Below are 20,128 nucleotides of genomic sequence, written 5' to 3'. Positions count from 1 at the left end.
CAGCTCAGCTGAACTCTCCGTTCTTGTTAGTAATTGTACTATGGTTTAACGACCCTGCAAAACAGGGAATATTGAAAAGGCAGAAAGATGTCTTCCCTGGAAAGAGATATTACTGCTGTTTGGCTGCATTTGGTATTAATATGAATATCTTTCCATTCATAATATCATAGCAAATATTTGCCACTACAGAATACTACACGGGCCAACTCGCTTGCAGGTGTTTTGTGAATCCTCTCAGAGTTATTGCAGGTAGACTAACTAGTCGAGGAGGAGTCTCTGTGGGACCTTCCACCCTTGAGTCACTCATTAAGGCTGTGTTTACAACTTGAGCCTCACACACTTTCATCTCTCGCTCCACGGGTGAGGACGAGGCCACAAGTTTATTTATACGTTTTTTTCCTTTACACACACTGGAAACACAGAGCGGTTGTTTCATCTCTGCGGCTTGGTAAGCTCATTTCTCAGCTCTTCGCTCTCCAGATGCCATTTAAGTCTGCCATATACAATAACGATTTTGCAGGCGCTCATTTTTCTTCCCTTTCCTCATTGAAAGTGGCACTTTGAACTAGCAATCTAATCAAGTGACTCGATGGTTTATTATGGCTAAGAGCGATAATGTCCGGGTTTTCTTTTGGACATAAATGCTTGCTTTGGTTCTTCGTCGTCGCGGTTCTAAATTCTCCCTAGCCCTCTAGCTATCTCTTTCTCACTCTCTCTTGTCTCTCCTAACCTCCCCGTCAAGAAGAATTACAGAGCCGCTGTTTTATGTGTCTGCGGCAGGGCGTCCAACAAGCTCCTTTTGTTTTATTTTACATAGCATTGTAAGCGCCACGCGTTTTACGAGTGTTCCTGTGAGCATGCTGGAATGCATTCTGGGGGACTCTTGCGAGGGACCCGCGGCACCACATATGGCCTAACCTCTCTACGCAGAGCCTAGTCAGGTTCAGCTCAGGTCCAGAGGCAGCTTGTTCCACACGATTGCCCTGGTTACCCTAACAAAATGGGCACATCCTTCACGAACGGCAAAGCACGGACCTCTCGAGGATTTGAATGGGAATTTTCATTGCCCACAATGAATCAGACGGCTACATTAGAACTATTCGCCGATGCTTATTAATGATCCATCTGTTACTTAGGAGTGTAAAGAAAACAACTTTCTAGTTTAAATAAACTCTACTAGATCACTATATGGCGTCATATAATGCTCTAATGGCAGTGACGCAAAGCCAAACTGTCTTTTATTGGTCTCCTGGCCCCTCTTTTTCCTTTGATGTGAATATTTATACTCGGTTCCTTGTGGTACTGCATAAGATCATAGTTTTTGAGCTACTATTTTCGAATACTAGTGAGGCCTCAACAAAAACGGAAAAAAATCTAAATCAGATTCCAGAGGAGTGCCCCCTTCGCCTGGCGTCAGTCCGGGCCCAACCTCTAAGCTGTCGCGCCCTGCTCCCCTAACGCCATGGCAACTAGAGCTGTCCTCTGGCCTGCACCCAGCAGGTCCATTACAGCAGAGGCAGGTTTCAGTTGGAGCCACAGATATGTACAGCTGGTAGACATCTTGGCTCAGAGGAAGAGAAGCATGTCAGTTCAGCTGTTGTGGGACAACTGGCCTGGCTCCATGTCCCCATGGAGGTGTCTTCGCGAGTCTCTTGCTCAAGAGCTAAGGAGGCCATGGGCTTCACAGCCAGCTCTTAAATGTCACTCGTCTGCGTTTGGTCTCTCTTTTTCTTTTCTTGAGGGTTTGAAACTCCAAAGTGAGGTTTGGATAGTGGCAGTGAGTGTTGGAGTCATTGTCTTTAGCCGTTTACTCCTTTGTCTTCTCCGTTTCCTTCCTCTACGTAGATGGTGCTGAATCCTATTCAGGCTCAGAGGTGTTTGTGTAGCTCCAGCCTGGCCTGTGCGCTCTCATTTCCTCTTCCTGTTGAACAGACGATAATAATAACTTCTGTTTTTCGGGCCCTCACTCCTCCCAGGGGGTATATTTAAGGCTCTCCAGATAAATAACGCCATCCGCAGCCGTGAGTCAGCTGATGGCTTTTCCAACGCTGGATGTTCCAGGCAGGAAAAGAGAGGGGACAGCTTTACAACCAGGAGTATATTTAGTACGGTTACCGTGATGTGCTGGCCGCGGCGATATGGAGAACAGCGACTGCTCGGTATTTTGGACCGTGGTCATGAGCGCGGGACACCAGAGCTGCTGAGACAAATTGAAATTCCCTGACCATTAAGTTGATTTGCTGCCCCACTATCGAATCAACCGACCGCGTTTGATTCCTAAAGGCTCTAATTTCACTTTACGTTTCTCCCTCCTTCTCTTGGTCACAGACTCACACACTATGGCCTGGGAACAGCATGCTTCTTTGTATGTCAGTGTCTGTGAGTCCAAGGGTCAAAGTATGGGCCAATGTTCTTATTTTATGATGGGTGCAGTAGGCAGATGACGTCTATGTCAAAAGCATAGAGTTGCAGCGTTTAGGCTAGCTTCACCGGCCTGGGGGCCAAACTGTGGCAAGCAAACCCAACCTTCAGCTAACAGTGGAAGAATACCTGACAGGTAGGGGCAGCTGCAATAGCATGCAACACACCCTGCCCAAACAACCCTCCCCCTTCCTCCTCCCCTCCTTCATCTACCCCCTCGCTGCCCTAGAAGAATCTCCCTGACGATGGTACAGCCAAGCATTGTGTGCAGCACCTCCCCACACACAGACACACACGCACAGACAAACGCGCGCACACACCGCTCTAACCCGGACCCCCCCACGTGCCTGAATGAGCTCTGAGGAATGCAAGGCTGATTCCCGCTCAATTCACTTTGCTTCACTCTCCCACGACTAATCCCCCCCCCCCCCCCTCTCTCCTGCACCCCTTCTCATCTACACATCCCCCCCCCTCTCTCCTGCACCCCTTCTCATCTACACATCCCCTGCCCTCCAGCACCGCCCTCCACTTCTCCTCGTCTGTCCTTCCCACTTTAGACATCTGATGTTGTCACTCCACTACTGGGCCTTTTGCCCTCCCTGTTTTTAGTCTTAGGAGTTTGTAGTCTTAACTGTACTTGGCTGACCCAGCAGTGTTTGTGGCTGTTGTTGTAGCTGTTTGTAATGGGATTAAATGCTCCAGATTCAGATTGAGGGCAGATCGGCAGGCTGCCACACTTGTCGTGCCACTAGCGGTGCTAGCGAAGAAGTCCATGACGCAGGCGGGGGGGGGGGCGATAACAACAGCAGGCGGACAACAAGAGACAAAAGCCCCATCGGATACCTCTGAGTGCTGGGAGGCAGCCCTCATCAATGGCCCTCCCCATGAGGTTGAACTCAGCCGTTGGTTGGATTAGCATGTGCATGGCGTACGAGGGCTGGCTGACCTCATGTAGCGTGAGCAGGGACAGGCTTGGTTGATAAGCACTGATCACTGGGTCGGTTTATTTATTAAAGCTGTTTTAATAATGAATAAAGCCACTTTGTTCCGGTCCAAACCCCACCCCTCCCGTGCTCGCTCGTGTTGTTTGGTTGCTCTGATCTCATCCCTGTCTGCGGTGCGAGTGGCTGAGAGGTAGAATAAGTGTCATCCTGTCTCGGATACGTTCTGAGCAGAAGCACACGTCCCCAAAGCCCCTCTTTCATTGTTCATCGGGCGCCAGCGGCACTAGCCTTTTTTGAACGGATGATGTCAGGAATTTTCTCAAAGCTCAACCTAAGCCGTGTATAAGTACAGTTCGAGCCCCCCAGCCCTGTCTTCCGCCCTCTGTGTGCTGTGTGAATGTTGCATTAAGTTATGTTGCATCCTGTTTACGCTGCATAGGGAAGCCGTCAAATCCCCCACATGGGAAGTTTCAGACAGGAAGTGCATTTGGTCACGACACTCTCAGGGTCGCTCCTCATAAAGAAGATGACTCACTGCCAGTCTCTCTCTCTCTCTCTCTCTCTCTCTCTCTCTCTCTCTCTCTCTCTCTCTCTCTCTCTCTCTCTCTCTCTCTCTCTCTCTCTCTCTGTATTTCTCTCTAGGCCCACCTCAACGGGCCCCCTTGTAGACACATGTGAGATAGAGCTGTGCCAGAGAGTGCTTTGATACGCTTGTGTACAGAAGAGGTTGGAATGCTATTATTGTGGTTTTGGAGTGTGTGGTCTTCTGGCACTGCTGGTTAATACGAGAGGCATTGATGTTTACGGATGGGGGTGTCGCAGACATTTTTCCACACACATTTTAAAGGGACTTAAACTATTCACACAAAGGATTTCAAACCTCAATAATGTTGACATGTGAGACGTCAATATTTATTTAAGTCGGCATTAAATAAAATGCTTAATACGAGATATGAGAAATCGCATTTTCCCTGTAGTGAAACCACAGTGGTTTGCGGTGCCCTCCCACCACCTCACACACTTACGACAGACAAGACAGGAACATGGGTGGGTTTAAAGTCTGCAATTCAAACAAACAGCGCTTCCTCCTGTTAACAGTTCTCCCAACACAGTGGCCCAACCCCCGACTGTGTGTGTGTGTGTGTGTGTGTGTGTGTGTGTGTGTGTGTGTGTGTGTGTGTGTGTGTGTGTGTGTGTGTGTGTGCGTGTGCGTGTGTGTGTGTTTGTGTGGTGAACTAGCGCCTCTCGCGTGGTATTCCCAGGTGGCTTCAACCTAGCCGTGTGTGTGTGCATGGCCATGCATGGTCGCATCTGCGGGATCGCTTGAAGACAATACTCTGTTTACATTCAAACCACCAAGGTGGCGTGACTCACTCCACCCTGAGAGAGGGAGGGTGTAAGGCCGTGTGGGTGTGGGCATGGGTGGTAAAGGGAGTTAGAGAGAGAGAGAGCGAGGGGCTGAAGTGGCGGCCGAGAGAAGTGAAAAGGAAGTTTGCCGTTGGCTCGAGGAACCTCAGGGGAATTGTTTGCTCATTGTTCCAGAAAAACGTAGGGAGGCTGTGGAGAGATTAAGGGAGACGGAGAGGGAGAGGGAGCGAGGGGGTGAGGGGTCACCCCGCCTCTTTCCCTCCGCCCAGTGAGTCCTTTTCCTGTCCCAGCTCTCCAGCGAGTCCCGGAGAAAAGAGAAGGAAAGAGCAGGGGAAAAAGCCCAGGGCAGCGGTGGACTCCTCGGCAGGTCTGTGTCTCTGTTTGGATCACTGGGAGGGACAGAAGGTGAGCCGCTCTGATCCAGTTAAGAAACGGCATCGGTGGTGAGAGGGAGTGAGGAGGGCTGTGGTAGAGGAGGGCCAAAGTCTCATGCCGGCCGGGTTTTCCAGCTCCAAGAACTGGGTTGACCTTATGATTCTTTTTGGGGGAGGGCACGCACCTGGCGCACAGTCTGTACTGCGTCACGACTGCTGTCAGGCAAGCTGTGTTTGTGGGCGTGTGTGTGAGAGAGTGTGTATGAGTGTGTTCCTGCTTTAGGACATCCTTGGTTTTAGGCGATTAGTGTATTGGGTCTGTGTGAGTGTTCTTGTGTGTGTGTGCGTATTTTTGTGTGTGTGTATATGAATGTGTCTTTGTGTGTGTGTGCCTGCTTAAGGAGGACAGTTATTTGAGCAAATGAGTCATCATTAGTAGACTCAGATGATGGCCTACGGCAGTACGGTCAAAATGCCATGGTGTGCCGTTGTTGATCTATGATGGCGTGCGTGGGCACGGCTTGGGATCAGGGCCTGAGTGACAGGGCCGGTGACTGTGCAGTTTACTAAACAGATTGTTTTCGTCGCTGACCTGGATTACAACGCTGTACCTCCGAGCCTGGGACTTCAGCTCATCCACTAATGCCCTGAGAAGAGGAATTAACCTTTAACTCCCCAATCAGAGAAAGGTTTATCACGGTGCTGTAGGACTACTGTAACCCTTTAGCGATCGCAACGCAAATCCTCCTAGCGTGCCTGGAGACGCAGCCCTCCATACTCATTAACTCTTACAGACAACAGACTTAGAGGCCATAAGAGCTGGAAGTTATGCTTCTGTCTGGAACGTATGGAGGAATGCAGCAGAATCTTCCCTTTTTTTTCCCGGAGGCATGAGAAAGCTAGAAAAGAATATGCCAGCCTCCTTCTGCCAGAGGCACCAGAGGCTACATTCTGGATGGATTGTAGACAGCTGTGCTGCAGTCCATTACGTAGAAGTTGTTTTTAGCCTCTGGTTTGCACAGCACACATTGGAGTTATTGTTTTGTGGGCTACACACGGCTATTGATGCTCTGCTGCACTAAAAAGAGACCAGAGGTTTTTGAGGGTCACTAAACTGTTAGGAGGAGAATTTGTGGATTGTTTTTCCGCGGGCTGGCCAGGCCAGCCAGTGTGTAATAAAAAGATGGCAGAGATTAGCTTGTTTACACTTGAATGCTTGCTTTTTTTTTTTGGCTTGGATGTGAGCTACGTCGTAACTCCTCCCGTCTAAAATGTGTGTTCTTGTCTTTTCTCTCTATTTAGGGACACTACTCAAAGATGGCAGCCCCCACCAGGCTCTAAGGCGGCCATGTTGGTGAAGGTCAACAGTATGAGCAGGAGCCAGGCCAGTCCCTCAGTGCAACCGAACGCCCAGCCCAGCACACACATCAGCAAGGCCAGCGCCTTCACACTTCACCCCGCCGGCAGCAAGTCTCCAGGAGGACACCTGGGCACCGCCCAGGGATACAAGACCACGCCCTCGGGCAAGATGACGTCGGACCCCCGCCAGGCCCACCACCTGAGGAAAGGCAGCAACGGTAGCTTCTGCCTGGTGATGACTGAGGGCGGGCACCCCAGCCCCCTGCTGCTCAGGTCCCAGAGCAGCACGCCGCGCCCCGCCTCCCCCCCCTACGGCTCCACCGCCCCCCTCTACGACGACCCCGTGACCGAATGCCCCATCTACGACGAGCCGCCCATGGACATGGAGGTGGAGGGGGCTCACCTCCACAACAACCCCAGCCTGCCCCGCCTGACACCCACACACAGTCTCCAGAAGACGCGGCTCCTCCAGCACCCGGGCCCCCCTCACATGGGGGCCAGGCACAAGAGGAACCCCTCTGAGTCGGACTACAGCCCAGCCGGCCTGGAGTGTATCAAGCACATGGTCAACGTGGACCCCAAACAGGGGACCCTGTCCCAGGTCTCCCCTGGCTCTACTCGCTCCCCGTCCCCGACCTCCAGACCCGAGCCTCCGCCGTCCCAGCACCCGGCCGGGCCCCATCCCCACCAGGCCCCGAGGGGCCCCTCCAGGGACAGGGAGCCGGGGACCCCGGGGCCCAACACCCTGGAGAAGAAGCAGAGCTGGCGGGCCCTGGAGGCCACCGTGCAGCGCGCCATGGAGGCCCGCCACAGCCGACAGAGCAGCCAGGCGTCCCAGGACTTCCCCCCGTCCACCCCGCAGCCGCCCCCCCTCTACCAGGACTCGGGCTACTCCACGGGCCCCTCGCCCAGCCTGAGGAGGAAGAGCCGGAGGAGGACGGGGGCGGCGGGGGCCGCGGGGACGGGCGGCCGGCCCGGCTCGGTGGGCAGCAGCGGGGAGCTGTCGGCGCTCAACGAGCGTCTGATGGCGGAGATGAGGGAGGTGGTGAGCCGCTCCAACACCATGAGGGAGGTGCGGGCCGGGCTGGACCCGGAGCTCGGGGAGAGAGTGGGGGTGGTGATTCCCCGGACGCTGTCCCCGGTGGACGGGGGGGCGCGCTGGTACGGCGGAGGTGGCGCAGCGGGAGGGAGCGCGTCGGCCGGCAGGGGCTCCTCCAGGGAGGACCTGACCGGAGCCGCGCTCGCCCGGTCGAAGAGCAGGGCGGGTCACCAGAGCAACCCGGCTCTGAGCCCCCTGGAGCTGCCAGGCAGGCAGAAGAGGACCTACGAGAAGGTGGACACCCTGGAGAAGAGCATCACCAGCCAGGCCAGCCTGTCTTCACCGGAGACCCCAGGACCTGCCTCACAGGTGACTCCACGTCTTGTGTGTGTGATGTGAAATGGTGTGTGTGTGTGTGATGTGGTGTGTGTGTGTTGTGTTAATCGTGTATGTTTGTTAAGGTTGCTCATGTTATGGTGTGTGTTTGTGTCACTTGGTGTGTTTGTGGTAATAGAGACAGTAAATTTGCTGTTTGATTTCTGTAAACCCTTGAATTTTAATGAAGAGCTCAATAGTCGGTTTACCACACACAGTTTGTTTGCCCTCAGTTTATTTGGGCTAGAATTGCTGGAATTTCCCTGTGCCTGTTCAGTGCTATATTCACTCTAAGATTAGTGAAGGATTTGCTTTCACTGCGTTTCAGGGTTTGTCCCCAGAAACAAAGCAAAACAATCCTGACGTGATGTAGGAATATTCCACTTTCCCTTCCTCTGGCCACTTTATGCTGTCCAGGGACCTGAAAATTCAAATTGTTTGAGTGTGCAGAAAGCCCTGCAGTAGAATAAGGAACGATTTGATTTAATGTCTCGGATAAGGGTATTTCATCATCGGAATAACTTAACTGTTATTTATCACACATGTGAACACGTGCATGCACACGGAATCACACGCGTGTGGAAAGGAACTCAGGATGATCTGGCCTTATTACTTCAGGTGCACATGATCTGGATTCATGGAGCTATTCTCTTTCCTCCAGACAGTTACATAAGGGAAGGAGATTTCCACGTTCCGCTACTTCTAATCTCCCAAAGCCCCTCCAGCTGAATCATACCCGGGCCTCGCTGCATAATGGCTTTTGGCCTTATGTGCTTCTCCACCACGACCATAGAGGGAGCGTTTCTTTTAGGGGCCATGGATGGAAACCATATGGCCGAAGGACCACAGCTCCCTTTGTCTTTTACGTCTCCTAGGAGGCTGTAGCATTCTGAAACCCTCTTAAGAGATGGATGCAGGCCTATCATAGGGGCTGGTATCCTCCTGTACCCTCGCCACCATCTCCGCCCCCTTCCTCCCAAACCTCCATCTGCCCAGCTCTGCATGTATCCCATGTTCGGGTGCCAGCCGTGGAGCCGGACATTAGGGGCCCATAGTAGCCAGTGGAGATGCAGGACATGGCATCCCCTGGTCAGGAAGGAGGGCCGCTGCGACCCATATGGTCCGGTTCTGTCAGAACATTGTGGAAGGGGAGGGGGAAGGCTGTTAATGAGGGTTACTGGTAGCACTGCGACCATAGTGGTTCATACAGCGTCCAAGAATACTGAGAGACCCCCGCCAACCACCACCACCAACTCCCCTAAGTCTGCCTTGGAATGTTTTCCAAGCCTGTTGTATCATAGACACACACACACACACACACACACACACACACACACACACACACACACACACACACACACACACACACACACACACACACACACACACACACACACACACACACACACACACACACACACACACCAAACGGCAACCGGGATTATAGCTTGGTGTGCAAGACCATGTGACATTTCATGATTCTATGCATCACATTTTCTTCCTCCTGTAAAATGGAGGATTGATTGCAAATGGAACTCTTTTAATTAGGTAATCCAGACAACAAACAAAAAATGAGTTAGGTGCTTGTGTGTGATTCTTCTCGGTAGCATTTCTTTTCATTACCAAATCCCTACTTTATTCTGGTGCATCTGTACATTACGTGGGAATTTGGAAGAAAATATGCAATGTCCTCATCCGTTGAGTACAGCACTGGCCGTTCGAACGTGCCCCTGGTTGCAATTCATTATTGGCAAGTGACCCCATGCTGCTCATGTTCAGACGATGAGCTCCACACACGAGCGAGTGATGCTGGCCAAAAGCAGAGCAACCTAGACACGGAGCAAACCACAGGGACCTGCTCCGTTTGACGGAGAAACACTAAATCTAAAGTCCAGCTTGTCTGGCACGCTCTGGGCCCTGCATTACATCACCGCCTCCATTGAAAAGATACCTCAACGTGTTTTATGTTGTGCCTGGTAAGCTTGAGCTCTGGGTCTGGCACCCGGTCTCGTGTCGTTCCTGGCTGTTTTTACACAGCATGTCTGAGAGGCCTTAAGGGGCTCCACGAGGTCTCAAACCTGAGATAGGAATCACAGATAGAGAAGTGGCATGGTTAAGGGGGGGTGGGGGTTTAGAAGTTGGCGGGGGGGTTGGGGATTCTCATTAGGGTGATAGGGGTGTAGAATGGTAGATCCCCATCTCCTACATCACATATCCACTCAAATGCAGCAAAGACCAAAGGGTCTGCGTAGACATCAGATGTCTCTAATTGTTGTGCAATAAAACCAGTTACTAATTGCTCCTGCAACAACCAAGGAGTTGGGAACTCTGGGGAAACAATCACTGCCTGCCTTCTCCTCCCAAGATCAAGGGGAGCAGACTGTTGGTAGGATCGCTGTGAATTAGACATAAGTATAGTCAAACTCGCTTGAGATTAACGACAGCAGCCGGTCTACCTACGAGTCACCTGTTTGCCATAAACCCAGTGGCTTTCATTCCGGGGAACATTATGGAAGGTTCCATCTGCCCCTGGTTCTGGGAGGAGAGATTAGAGAACCAGGAGCATCGACCCCATGGGTGTTGTTGGAACCTTGCACGAGAAGAAGCAGACGCCACCGTTTGGTTTGAACCAGGGTTTCCAATAAAGGCCAGGGTTGACTTCCTTCTTAGACGTTGAAAACCCATAAATCAGTCCTTCCTGTTTTCGTATTTCTCGGCAGGGGGTTTCTGTCTGCAATGTTTCTCTTTCACTTCTCACTTTTTGCTTTTTGTGGGGACAACAGGTTCCCTATGGGCTACGCATGTCGCCACACAAAAGTATCAGTGCTTCCGACTCACCATTGAAGAGAAGTGCATTCGAGAAAGGATGGAGTGCAAGACATTCGGTGGAATGTACACGCAGTACCACCCTGTGCTCTGCTGGACTCCCCCTCCCCTCATGTCCTCACCTCCTCCTCTCTGGTTCTTACCTCTCTTTATATTTATTCCCTCTCACTGACCACTTCTGTGTGTATCCCCCCACCCATCACAGACGGGCACCTTGGAGCTGCAGGGTCAGCTGGAAAGCAGGAAGAAAGGCATGGTGGACGGCCGCACCGCGTCCCTGGGCCCCCACCGGCCGGCCCCCCACGACAACCGCGAGGCGGGCGACGGGGGTGAGGGCCGGCCCGGAGGCTCCACCTACACGCTGTCCTACGCCTCCCTGCGCCAGCCGCCGCCCCCCGACATGGGCATGGAGGACTGGGCCAGCAAGCACCTCAACATGCACACGCAGGGCCTTTTCCGCCGCCGCGTCTCCATCGCCAACATGCTCTCCTGGAACCGCGGCTCCATCAAGAAGCCCATGCTGGTCACCAGCAACCGGGCGGTGCGCAAGGAGGCCTGCGAGATGTTCAAGCTGGTGCAGGCGTACATGGGCGACCGGCCCTCCCGGCTGGGCCGACGCCACTGCGCCCTGCTGATCGTCACCAAGTGCTGGGACCTGCCCGGCCTGCGGGACGAGCTGTACGTGCAGCTGGTGCGCCAGACCACGGGCAACACCAGCCCCCGCAGCCTGGCGGCCGGCTGGGAGCTGATGGCGGTCAGCCTGGCCTTCTTCGCCCCTTCGCCCAAGTTCCGCTGCTACCTGGAGGGATACATCCAGAGACACACGGAGCCCAGCAGCGACAAGAAATGTGAGTCTCAGACTGAGCAACATGGTGGGTCACCTTTCTCTCTTTTCTCTTCCCCGCCTTCCCCCTCCTCCCCGCTTGGTGTGCTTAATGTGTCATGTTTTCTCCTCCTGCTATGAAAGTCCACTGATTGCTGTGCGTTTCCACATCTTTTCCCTCCGTTTCCAATTTAAAAGGGGAACTCTTACTCGAGGCAAAAACTGAAAACATAGTCATTGTTTGTGCCGAGGCTGAAGCTGTGATTGGTTTTCTGCACTTCTGACCTGCGTTGCTTCGTCTTTGCCACAGTGACTCAGTTCATCTTGGAACAGCAGGAGCTGAAGCTTAAGAAGAACTCAAAGTCCAGGAAGAAGCGCAAACAAAACTCAGAGGATGAAGAGGGTGAGCCGGCTCTACTTGTTCTTCTGCATAAAATCTCATTCCCAGACCCTACCCTTCTCCCACCCCGGGTCTATTACCCAAGATGTCTCCATCAGAGTGTCAGTTGTGCAGCGTTTCCCATTAGCTCAAGATGATCTGTTTGACAGAGCCCCAAAATGGGTAGAGAGAGGGATATGAATGAAGGAGGGATCCCAGTGATATAACTCGTTCCCCTCAAGCACACACACACGCACCCTGGAGTCTGTTGAGAATCATTTACAGATTTAACATATTGCTCTCTCTTGAGTGGCCATTTGTGGTGTGGATGGAAAGTTTTTTCTCCAGTTGGCCATTCGTCAGACACTCCGTAATCGCTGATGTGCTCTCTTCCCTCGAAGCCGTGACGGATGGCTTCCACAGACATCATAGCGGGGGATATGTATAAGAAATCTAAAGATATTTAGCATAGCAATTTTCAGAGGGTTGAGTGTAGACATTGTACTGTGAATCATGTTGTGGATCCTTAAATATTTTTCTTCTTCCTCATTTCCAACCCCACGTTGCGTGTCATTCATCCATTTTAAAAGCGTGCTTGCTCACCCGCCCGTGAGCTCATTGGAGTGGACCACAAGGCCCCTCTCGCACATGAGCAACCCAACGGTTTCACTATGTAAAAAAACACAAACCACTACATCCGTGGTCTCCGTTTCACTTCCGTGACTCAGAGACCACGGGGGTTCTGCCAACGTGCTACTGTGACTAAGAGCGCTAAAGATATGCCCACTCTTAACATCTGACTCACACACCAAGTCACTTTTTATTGTTTTTCTTTTTTTGGTCACAGAGAGAGAGGATCTTATTGTGTGTCTCAGTGTAGTGCGGCTATCATTGCTCTCAGTGAAGGTCAACCACAGGAGAACAAAACACCTCGCCTCACCATCCACACAAACAGTATAATGAGAGCGGCTGTCGCCACTTGATGGATGGTGGATCCGGGACTGAGCTGTGTTGTGTCTGAGGGAGACGCGAGTGGGAGCTGGAGGCCCTGCCTAGCATGGGCTCTTTGGCGTGGGCTTGGAAACGGGATTCCTCTGGGGGGTTTTGGGGCCTTAGTCTGGGGAGAGCTGTTCTCAGCCAACGCTGCCACAGACGAGCTAAGACAGGCCTTTGCTGCCGAGACGCATAAACAATAACTGAGACAAAGACTTGTAGTGTCGGTCAGAGGGGGGGTGAGTAGTCTACCCAACATCCCGTTGAAGACCCTGCCCTTAGCATTGCTACCCTGAGCCTTTTAGCATGAAAGTGGAATGCGGCCGTGACATTCTTTGTCCACCGGGGCAAATCTCAAGGGGCCAATAACCAGGGCCGCGCTGTTGTGGTTTCAAGGCACGAGAAACAACATGTAAATATACGTGGCACTGCGATCGCTACGATACCGCTGCGGTATCGTAGTAGGAAACCATGCAAGGTTCCCTCTCCCTGTTTTTCTGAAAATTAAACAACCTAGGAGTTGGGAACTCTGGGAAAACAATCTCTGCCTTTTCCTCCCAAGATCAAGGTGGGCACTGTTGGTAGGATCGCTGTGAATTAGACATAAGTATAGTCAAACTCGCTTGAGATTAACGACAGCGGCCGGTCTACGTACGAGTCACCTGTTTGCCATAAATCCGGTGGCTTTCATTCCGGGAAACATCCTGGAAGGAGCGCTCGTTCTCCATAAGCTCCTGGTTCTCATACCTGGAGGAGAGATTAGAGGAACAGGAGCATCGACCCCATGGGTGTTGTTGGAACCTTGCACGACACGAAGTAGACGCTTCTGTTTTGATGGAACCAGGGTTTCCAATAAAGGCCAGGGGTGACTTCCTTCTTGCGAGTAGTATCAACGTTCAAACCTATTATTTTGCAGGGAGAGAAATGCAGGGAGTTTCTCTCAGCTGTTTTGCTCTTTCACTACTCCCGCTTAGTTTTTTGTGTCACCCCAGGCTCTCTATGGGCTAGGCCGTGCTTGTCGCTACCATAACTACCGATGGTTCCAGTGAGGCAGCTCTGGTACGGAGCCAGCCTACACTGGAGCGCGTGGGCCCCAGACAGCTTCTGGGTTCCTCGTTGATTCCCCCCCCCGACTGGCCTGTTTCACATGTCTCCCAGGCTCTGATGAATCAACCCAACAGGATGCGCGGGGTCAGCTCCCTTCTCCCTGGGCTTTTGTTCAGTGGCTGTAAATCTTTCCATACGCATGACAGTTGAGCCGGTCGCTCTGTTATCCCCCATCGGACGGAAACACACAGTCGACATGTGCGAGGAGTCCCACCCTCCGCCCCAGCCTGTTGCACACACCAGCCCCCTGCTCTGTACCCACTATATTATGTACCCAGTATATGTTGTTTTAAACACAGCGGTACATGGTACTTTAAAGGGACGGGGTGAATGCTGGTTCCTGCTGTGTGTTAAGAATATATAGTGACCTGGTTCTAACGTTGTCTCTCTGATCTCGACAGGTCTTCCCATCAGCACCTACGCCAAGTTCTGCTACCGGAAGCTGCAGAAGGTGGCCATCACAGGGGGCAAGAAGGTGAGCCGGGAGAAACTCGATACCGCAGCTCACTCCAGTGTTTGGAACGGTGGGGAAGGTGTTGAAAGTTGCCCCCATCAGCAAATCATAACCATAGGGGCCAGTACAAAGAAAAGCTTGTGTTGAGTCACAGTCAGACATAATTGTAGGCCATGGCACACAGTCACACAGGTAAAAACACCATCAGTCATCCTCCGTCCAGACGTTATCTAGATGCACGCAGGCCAAGAAGACACGGCACTGATTCACACGCAGTAAATTCTGCCCTCTCTCTCTCTCTCTCTCTCTCTCTCTCTCTCTCTCTCTCTCTCTCTCTCTCTCTCTCTCTCTCTCTCTCTCTCTCTCTCTCTCTCTGCACCCCAGGGCCTTCGTAAGCCCACCCTGGAGGAGATCGACCACAGCAGGCGGGCCATCGTCACACCCTCCCTGTTCGGCAGCTCCCTGGAGGAGGTGATGGAGAGGCAGAGCGAGCTCTTCCCGGACAGGAAGCTGCCGTGGGTGCAGGTGCAGCTCTCCCAGTACGTCCTGGCTCTGGGCGGGGCCCAAACAGAAGGAATCTTCAGGTGAGACACGGAACACACAGAGCTACGAGCCGATTGCATGCCGAGACTAGAGTTGAGTTAATCTGGGATCCGGCAGTCTTACTTGGCAATAGCAGAACTTCTATGGGAAAGGTGACGCAGAGCCTGGGCCGGAAACCAGGCAGAGTTATGCCTTCATTCCAGTTTAATTTTCCTTGTTTTGTTTCTACTGAAAAACATATCAATTGTTTAATTGGATGCAGCTTTCCAAAGGGTATTGATAATTTTTTTAAATATTTTTACAGTGGCCAGCCTGCATGATTATCTCCAAGTCACCCACAAGATGCTTATTGATCCACACCTCAAGGAGCATGATTGGTTGAAACAAAATAAGCAAAATAACTTCAAACGGCCCTTTCACCCAGATCTGAGCTTGTCCATAACAGACTTGATTATTAACCTAAAATCTGATTTGTCTGACTGGAGTTTAGAAGGTTCACCAGCGTTGTTCTGGGAACAGGGATTTTAGTGTTTGTGTGTTTGTGTGCGTGAGTGCCTGTGCGCACTGTCATGTGCCTGCCCTGCGCACGTGTGCAAACACTGGGCCGTGGCGGGGAGTACAGTACATAGACACATGTGTGTGGTCTGCAGGGTCGGGTGAGTTTGAAGCGGGCTTATCCCACTGTGCACAGTACACAGCGTAGACGGCAGAACAAACACGGCCTTCTGCGCTCCCGGGGAACCAAACGCTTGTTTCATTTGATACTTCATAATATGTGTTTACATGGTCGACTGAGTGTGGGCGTCCGAGCACGAGGGGAGCTTCCCCCTCTCTCTCTCTCTCTCTCTCTGCGTGACATGCAGTGTGTTTGTATATGGACTTCGCCAGTCAAACTTCATTTGTTAGAGAATGTGATTTGTTTAGGAGACCTGTCCTTTATCTTACCAAACATTACTCTTTTCTAGACAGGATCTCATGTTTGTAACTCTTAATATTTATTCAGTTATTGTTTATGGTTCTGGCGAACAGCGGCAAAAAGAGAACCGCGCATTTCCGAAGTCACCACGACACATTTAGAGACAATTGGCCCTAAATGAATAATGCGTTTGCCACACAACACAAGGGGAGACTGTGGGATCGGTGGGCGTGTGGCTCCCTCTTGTGGCCGAGTTGTGTTACTGACCTTTCCCCCTGTCCTGGTCCCTCCTCAGGGTCCCCGGAGACATCGATGAGGTGAACGCTCTGAAGCTGCAGGTGGACCAGTGGAGGATCCCAGAGAACCTCTCAGACCCCAACGTCCCCTGTGAGCAAACACTGTGACCTGACTGTTTGATCATATCATCCTCATTATATATGAGTCAGATATACCTAATATGTATCTTTATGTCTGGGTGATGGAATGCTTAAATGTATCTTCCATTTTAAGTTGTTTAAAAAATGGGCTTTATATCAAATTATTAATTATTTAATGATACATAAATTTTGATTTTGATCATATCATTAGCCATATCATAAAGGGTAATCATTAATCTATTATGTCATTTTATTCAAGCATTCCTTATTTACAAGGAACAATTGACTCTACCTGGTCCACAGAGTAGTGACTGTGTGTGTGTGTGTGTGTGTGTGTTAGTTAGTTTCATAATGAGTGCGACCTCTGTGTTGTCCCCCCCTAACCCGCAGCCTCTCTGATGAAGCTGTGGTACCGGGAGCTTGAGGAGCCCCTGATCCCCATGAACTTTTACAAGCAGTGTGTCAGTAACTATGACGACCCCATGGCGGCCATCGACGTGGTGCAGTCCCTGCCCGAGCTAAACAGACTGGTGCTCTGCTACTTCATCCACTTCCTGCAGGTAAGACCACCGTGGCCATGACAAAGAGGCTAAATGAGGTTGATGAGGAAGGATTAGAGTTTAGCGGACCATAGAGGAGAAGGTCATAGAGAAGAACTGACCTTATCCTCTATTATTAAATATTAATAGAAGTAGAATTTTAAATGGGTGTCTGAAATACTATTTCAGTCTATTGCAACACCGATTGCAACACCTTGAACTAAACAGAAACCCATGATGGTGATGAAATTTCACTTAATATTCAATGCAGGGAAAACATTCAATATTGGATTGACCTTTGGAACCTGTTGGGCAGACCACTTTTCCTCTGAGAGCAGAACCGAGAGTAAGGTGCTAGGGCACCGGCCACATCTGCTCAAAGGTCGTTATGTGTACTGCAGACCCTAGCTCCCTCTCTGCTGCCTTTTTTTGAACTGGTGCCTTTTTCCATCTTCCCCTCGCTCTCTCTCTTTCTCTCTTCCTCTCTCTCTCTCTACCTCTCTCTCACCCTGCCTCTCTCTCTCTTTCTCTCTCTGTCATTCTTGCTCTCTCTCTTCCTCTCTCTCTCTGTCTCTCCCTCTCTCACTGTCTTCTATCCCTCTCTCTCTGTCTGTCGCTCTCGTGGCTCCCAGGTGTTCGCTCAGCCCGCCAACGTGTCCGTCACCAAGATGGACGTCAACAACCTCGCCATGGTGATGGCTCCTAACTGCCTTCGGTGCCAGTCTGACGATCCACGCATCATCTTCGAGAACACACGCAAAGAGATGTCCTTCCTGAGGATGCTCATCGTCCACCTGGACACCAGCTTCATCGAGGGCGTGGTGTAGACTTTGGTTTCAAAGGAACACACACACTCACACACAATATACACACACGGTCTCCATCAGCTGGAGGAAATGCAAATAAACATAAAAACACTGTCTACAAAAGAAAACCACACTGGAAAATGTTAAAGGGGAAGGAGGGAAGAGAGTGGTACAATTTGGCATGGTCTAGCCACACTGTCTGTACTGTATCTTTGTAGCCAGATGGTCCTGCGTGGATACTGCATAGTAGTACACACTTGACATGAGGCATCAACCACATTCACACAGAGTCCACAGTTTCACTGTGGGAGCACTTCAAGAGGAACTGTGGTGATTTACTCTGAACAGGTTTAATATGTCTTTTATTTTCAAATACTTTTTTTGCTGCATGTGAAAAACAACTCTGTTCCAATTTCCTAATTTCTCAGCAGAAATGTACCATTAAATTGGTCAACTGGGCTATATTCAATTATATGTAAATGTTAATCATTAGAAGGTTTAAAAGAGCTAGCGTTAATTGCCTTATTTATATTTAGATGTCAAATGTTGACACTTGGCCTTTTTCTCTGGTTAAATGTATTTTTCATGAGTGTGTGTGTGAGTGCATGCATGTGTGCATACAGAAATGCTAAATGTTCAGTGTAAGGGTGAAAGATGCAGGATTAATGAATTCTGTATAGAAATTTTAAAAACAATTCTGAAAGAGTGATAAAGTCAAGTCTTTGATTAGCTTGCCTGCAATGTTTTTTAACCACTGCAGTGAGAGAAGCCTATCATCATTATGTTCATTTGAACATCACTAGTAGCACCACCACCACTGTTTTAACACATTGTACAGAGAGCCGCTTATTTAAAACGCATGCAGGATGATGTTTTAAGGCTGTCTTGTTTTTTCTAAGCGCTTTTAAACAGTTCAGCCACAACTACATTGAAGCGTATCGGTTTTAAACCTCTTGACACTGTAAGAGAGATGGGGATGGAGATACAGCCTATGTGTAGTGAATATGAACTTGTATAGTCATCTGTTAATAATCTTTTCTTTCAAATATCTGTGTGTGGTTTCCCTTAACCAGAGTTCTCAGTTCTTCTCTTTGTGGCCTGTTGTTGTGACTCAGGTCCTAGCATTAAAACGGGTGTCGGAGTAGTACTCTTCCACAGTCGGAACATGTCATTTCTCCGCCCCCTCTCCCCAAACCGAGATGGGGTATTTTTCAACTGTCGGGCACTATGAACTGTAGATAGGACTCTTTTTGTCCCTCCCTTATCTCAGGCTTTGGCAATGTAAATAAATAATGACTGTAAATATTATTAATTCTAGTTGTGTAATCCAATAAAGGGTAAAGGTGAAACTTCCTGTTTCTGAAAATAGTAAAACTAAAAAAACTTAATGTGTGGGCTGTTTTGTAATTAAAATAAATGTCCCTGCTGTGACGTCCCACCTTTGGAACTAATACTGAATCAAACCACTATCCATGTGTGTATGTTGGCATACCCTGTTGTTAAAGTATGGAATGAGTGTTCATAAATAAAGCTTTGTTCAATTGACAAAAATCCATGTTTGTGACTACATTTTCATGTGTGCAACTCGGTTATTATAAGAAGTGTGTAAAGGTAATTATATGCATTTTAAAAGGTTTAATGTCTTAAAAAAAACAGGTGTGTTCAGATAAATAGATATTCATTGTTGATGGGTAGATATCTCTGATAACGCTATCATTACTATGAGGAGAATTCTAGTGTTACAGAAGCATTTTACAGATATAATGCAGTGCAAATTATGCAAGAATATCAATAACACTAAGTTAATTGAACAAGCTGTAGGCCTACACACAGCTGAATATTGGGTTGGGAAGGTAGCAGAAATGAGAATAAATAAACGAATGAGATGGATAGATATTACAGATAGAGATAGCCTAGAATAACGTTGTTGCTATCCTCATGCTCTTGGTTATGTTTAAACATTCATCTTAAATATTAAGGTTTTTGGGCCACTGTATTGCATTGCATTCATATTTGTAACAGTTTAATATCTGCGATTCCCATTGATCTATTCTTAACTGTCGCTAGCGCAGTCTGCTCCTTCATTAGGCGAACAGCGCCATCGTCTGCTCAATTTGTATTTATGCATTTGATTCACCATGACGGCGCAGATCATGGAGAAATATTGTGAATATTGTAGAATGCAAAGCAAGAGGATGCCTCGGAAGAGTAATGGCATTTTCTAAGGCACTCAATATCTATATCTAAATAAATGGGATACCTATCTATATTAGAAATACTATTTATTTGTCTAGGACTGAAACTAGGTTGAGTAAACAACTGTACTAGTTGAACGAACGATGGCGCTGTTCGCACATTGAAGAGTAGACGACGCAACGTTTAATATGTATGGGGGAATTCAAATCGCAGATTTTGCCAGTTGTCCAAATACATTTATATTTAAGATAAGGGTACTTTATACTATTAACGATTATAAAATATAAAC

At 49.7% G+C, this 20,128-nt stretch overlaps 1 protein-coding gene across 2 annotated transcripts in view; it reads left to right on the top strand.

The window, feature by feature from the left end:
- The window catches only part of arhgap46a (Rho GTPase activating protein 46a), a 37,652-nt gene extending 18,220 nt beyond the window's left edge, over nucleotides 1-19,432 (top strand). Inside the window, exons 3-10 of one of the 2 annotated variants that reach the window (XM_056605158.1) lie at nucleotides 6,410-7,874; nucleotides 10,912-11,554; nucleotides 11,840-11,932; nucleotides 14,410-14,483; nucleotides 14,847-15,046; nucleotides 16,217-16,308; nucleotides 16,689-16,858; nucleotides 17,470-19,432. In XM_056605158.1, coding sequence (XP_056461133.1) covers nucleotides 6,410-7,874; nucleotides 10,912-11,554; nucleotides 11,840-11,932; nucleotides 14,410-14,483; nucleotides 14,847-15,046; nucleotides 16,217-16,308; nucleotides 16,689-16,858; nucleotides 17,470-17,664 — 2,932 coding nt within the window. In that variant the 3' untranslated portion in view covers nucleotides 17,665-19,432. Of the gene's footprint in view, nucleotides 1-6,409; nucleotides 7,875-10,911; nucleotides 11,579-11,839; nucleotides 11,933-14,409; nucleotides 14,484-14,846; nucleotides 15,047-16,216; nucleotides 16,309-16,688; nucleotides 16,859-17,469 lie in introns of both variants that reach the window. The other variant, XM_056605157.1, reaches the window with a different exon arrangement.
- The last annotated feature ends 696 nt before the right edge of the window (nucleotides 19,433-20,128 follow it).

This window comes from Gadus chalcogrammus, chromosome 13 (assembly GCF_026213295.1).
Source record: "Gadus chalcogrammus isolate NIFS_2021 chromosome 13, NIFS_Gcha_1.0, whole genome shotgun sequence".
Classification (NCBI taxonomy): Eukaryota; Metazoa; Chordata; class Actinopteri; order Gadiformes; family Gadidae; genus Gadus; species Gadus chalcogrammus.
The sequence above is the reverse complement of the archived record's forward strand: the minus strand, read 5'-3'. Positions and strand labels throughout refer to the sequence as shown.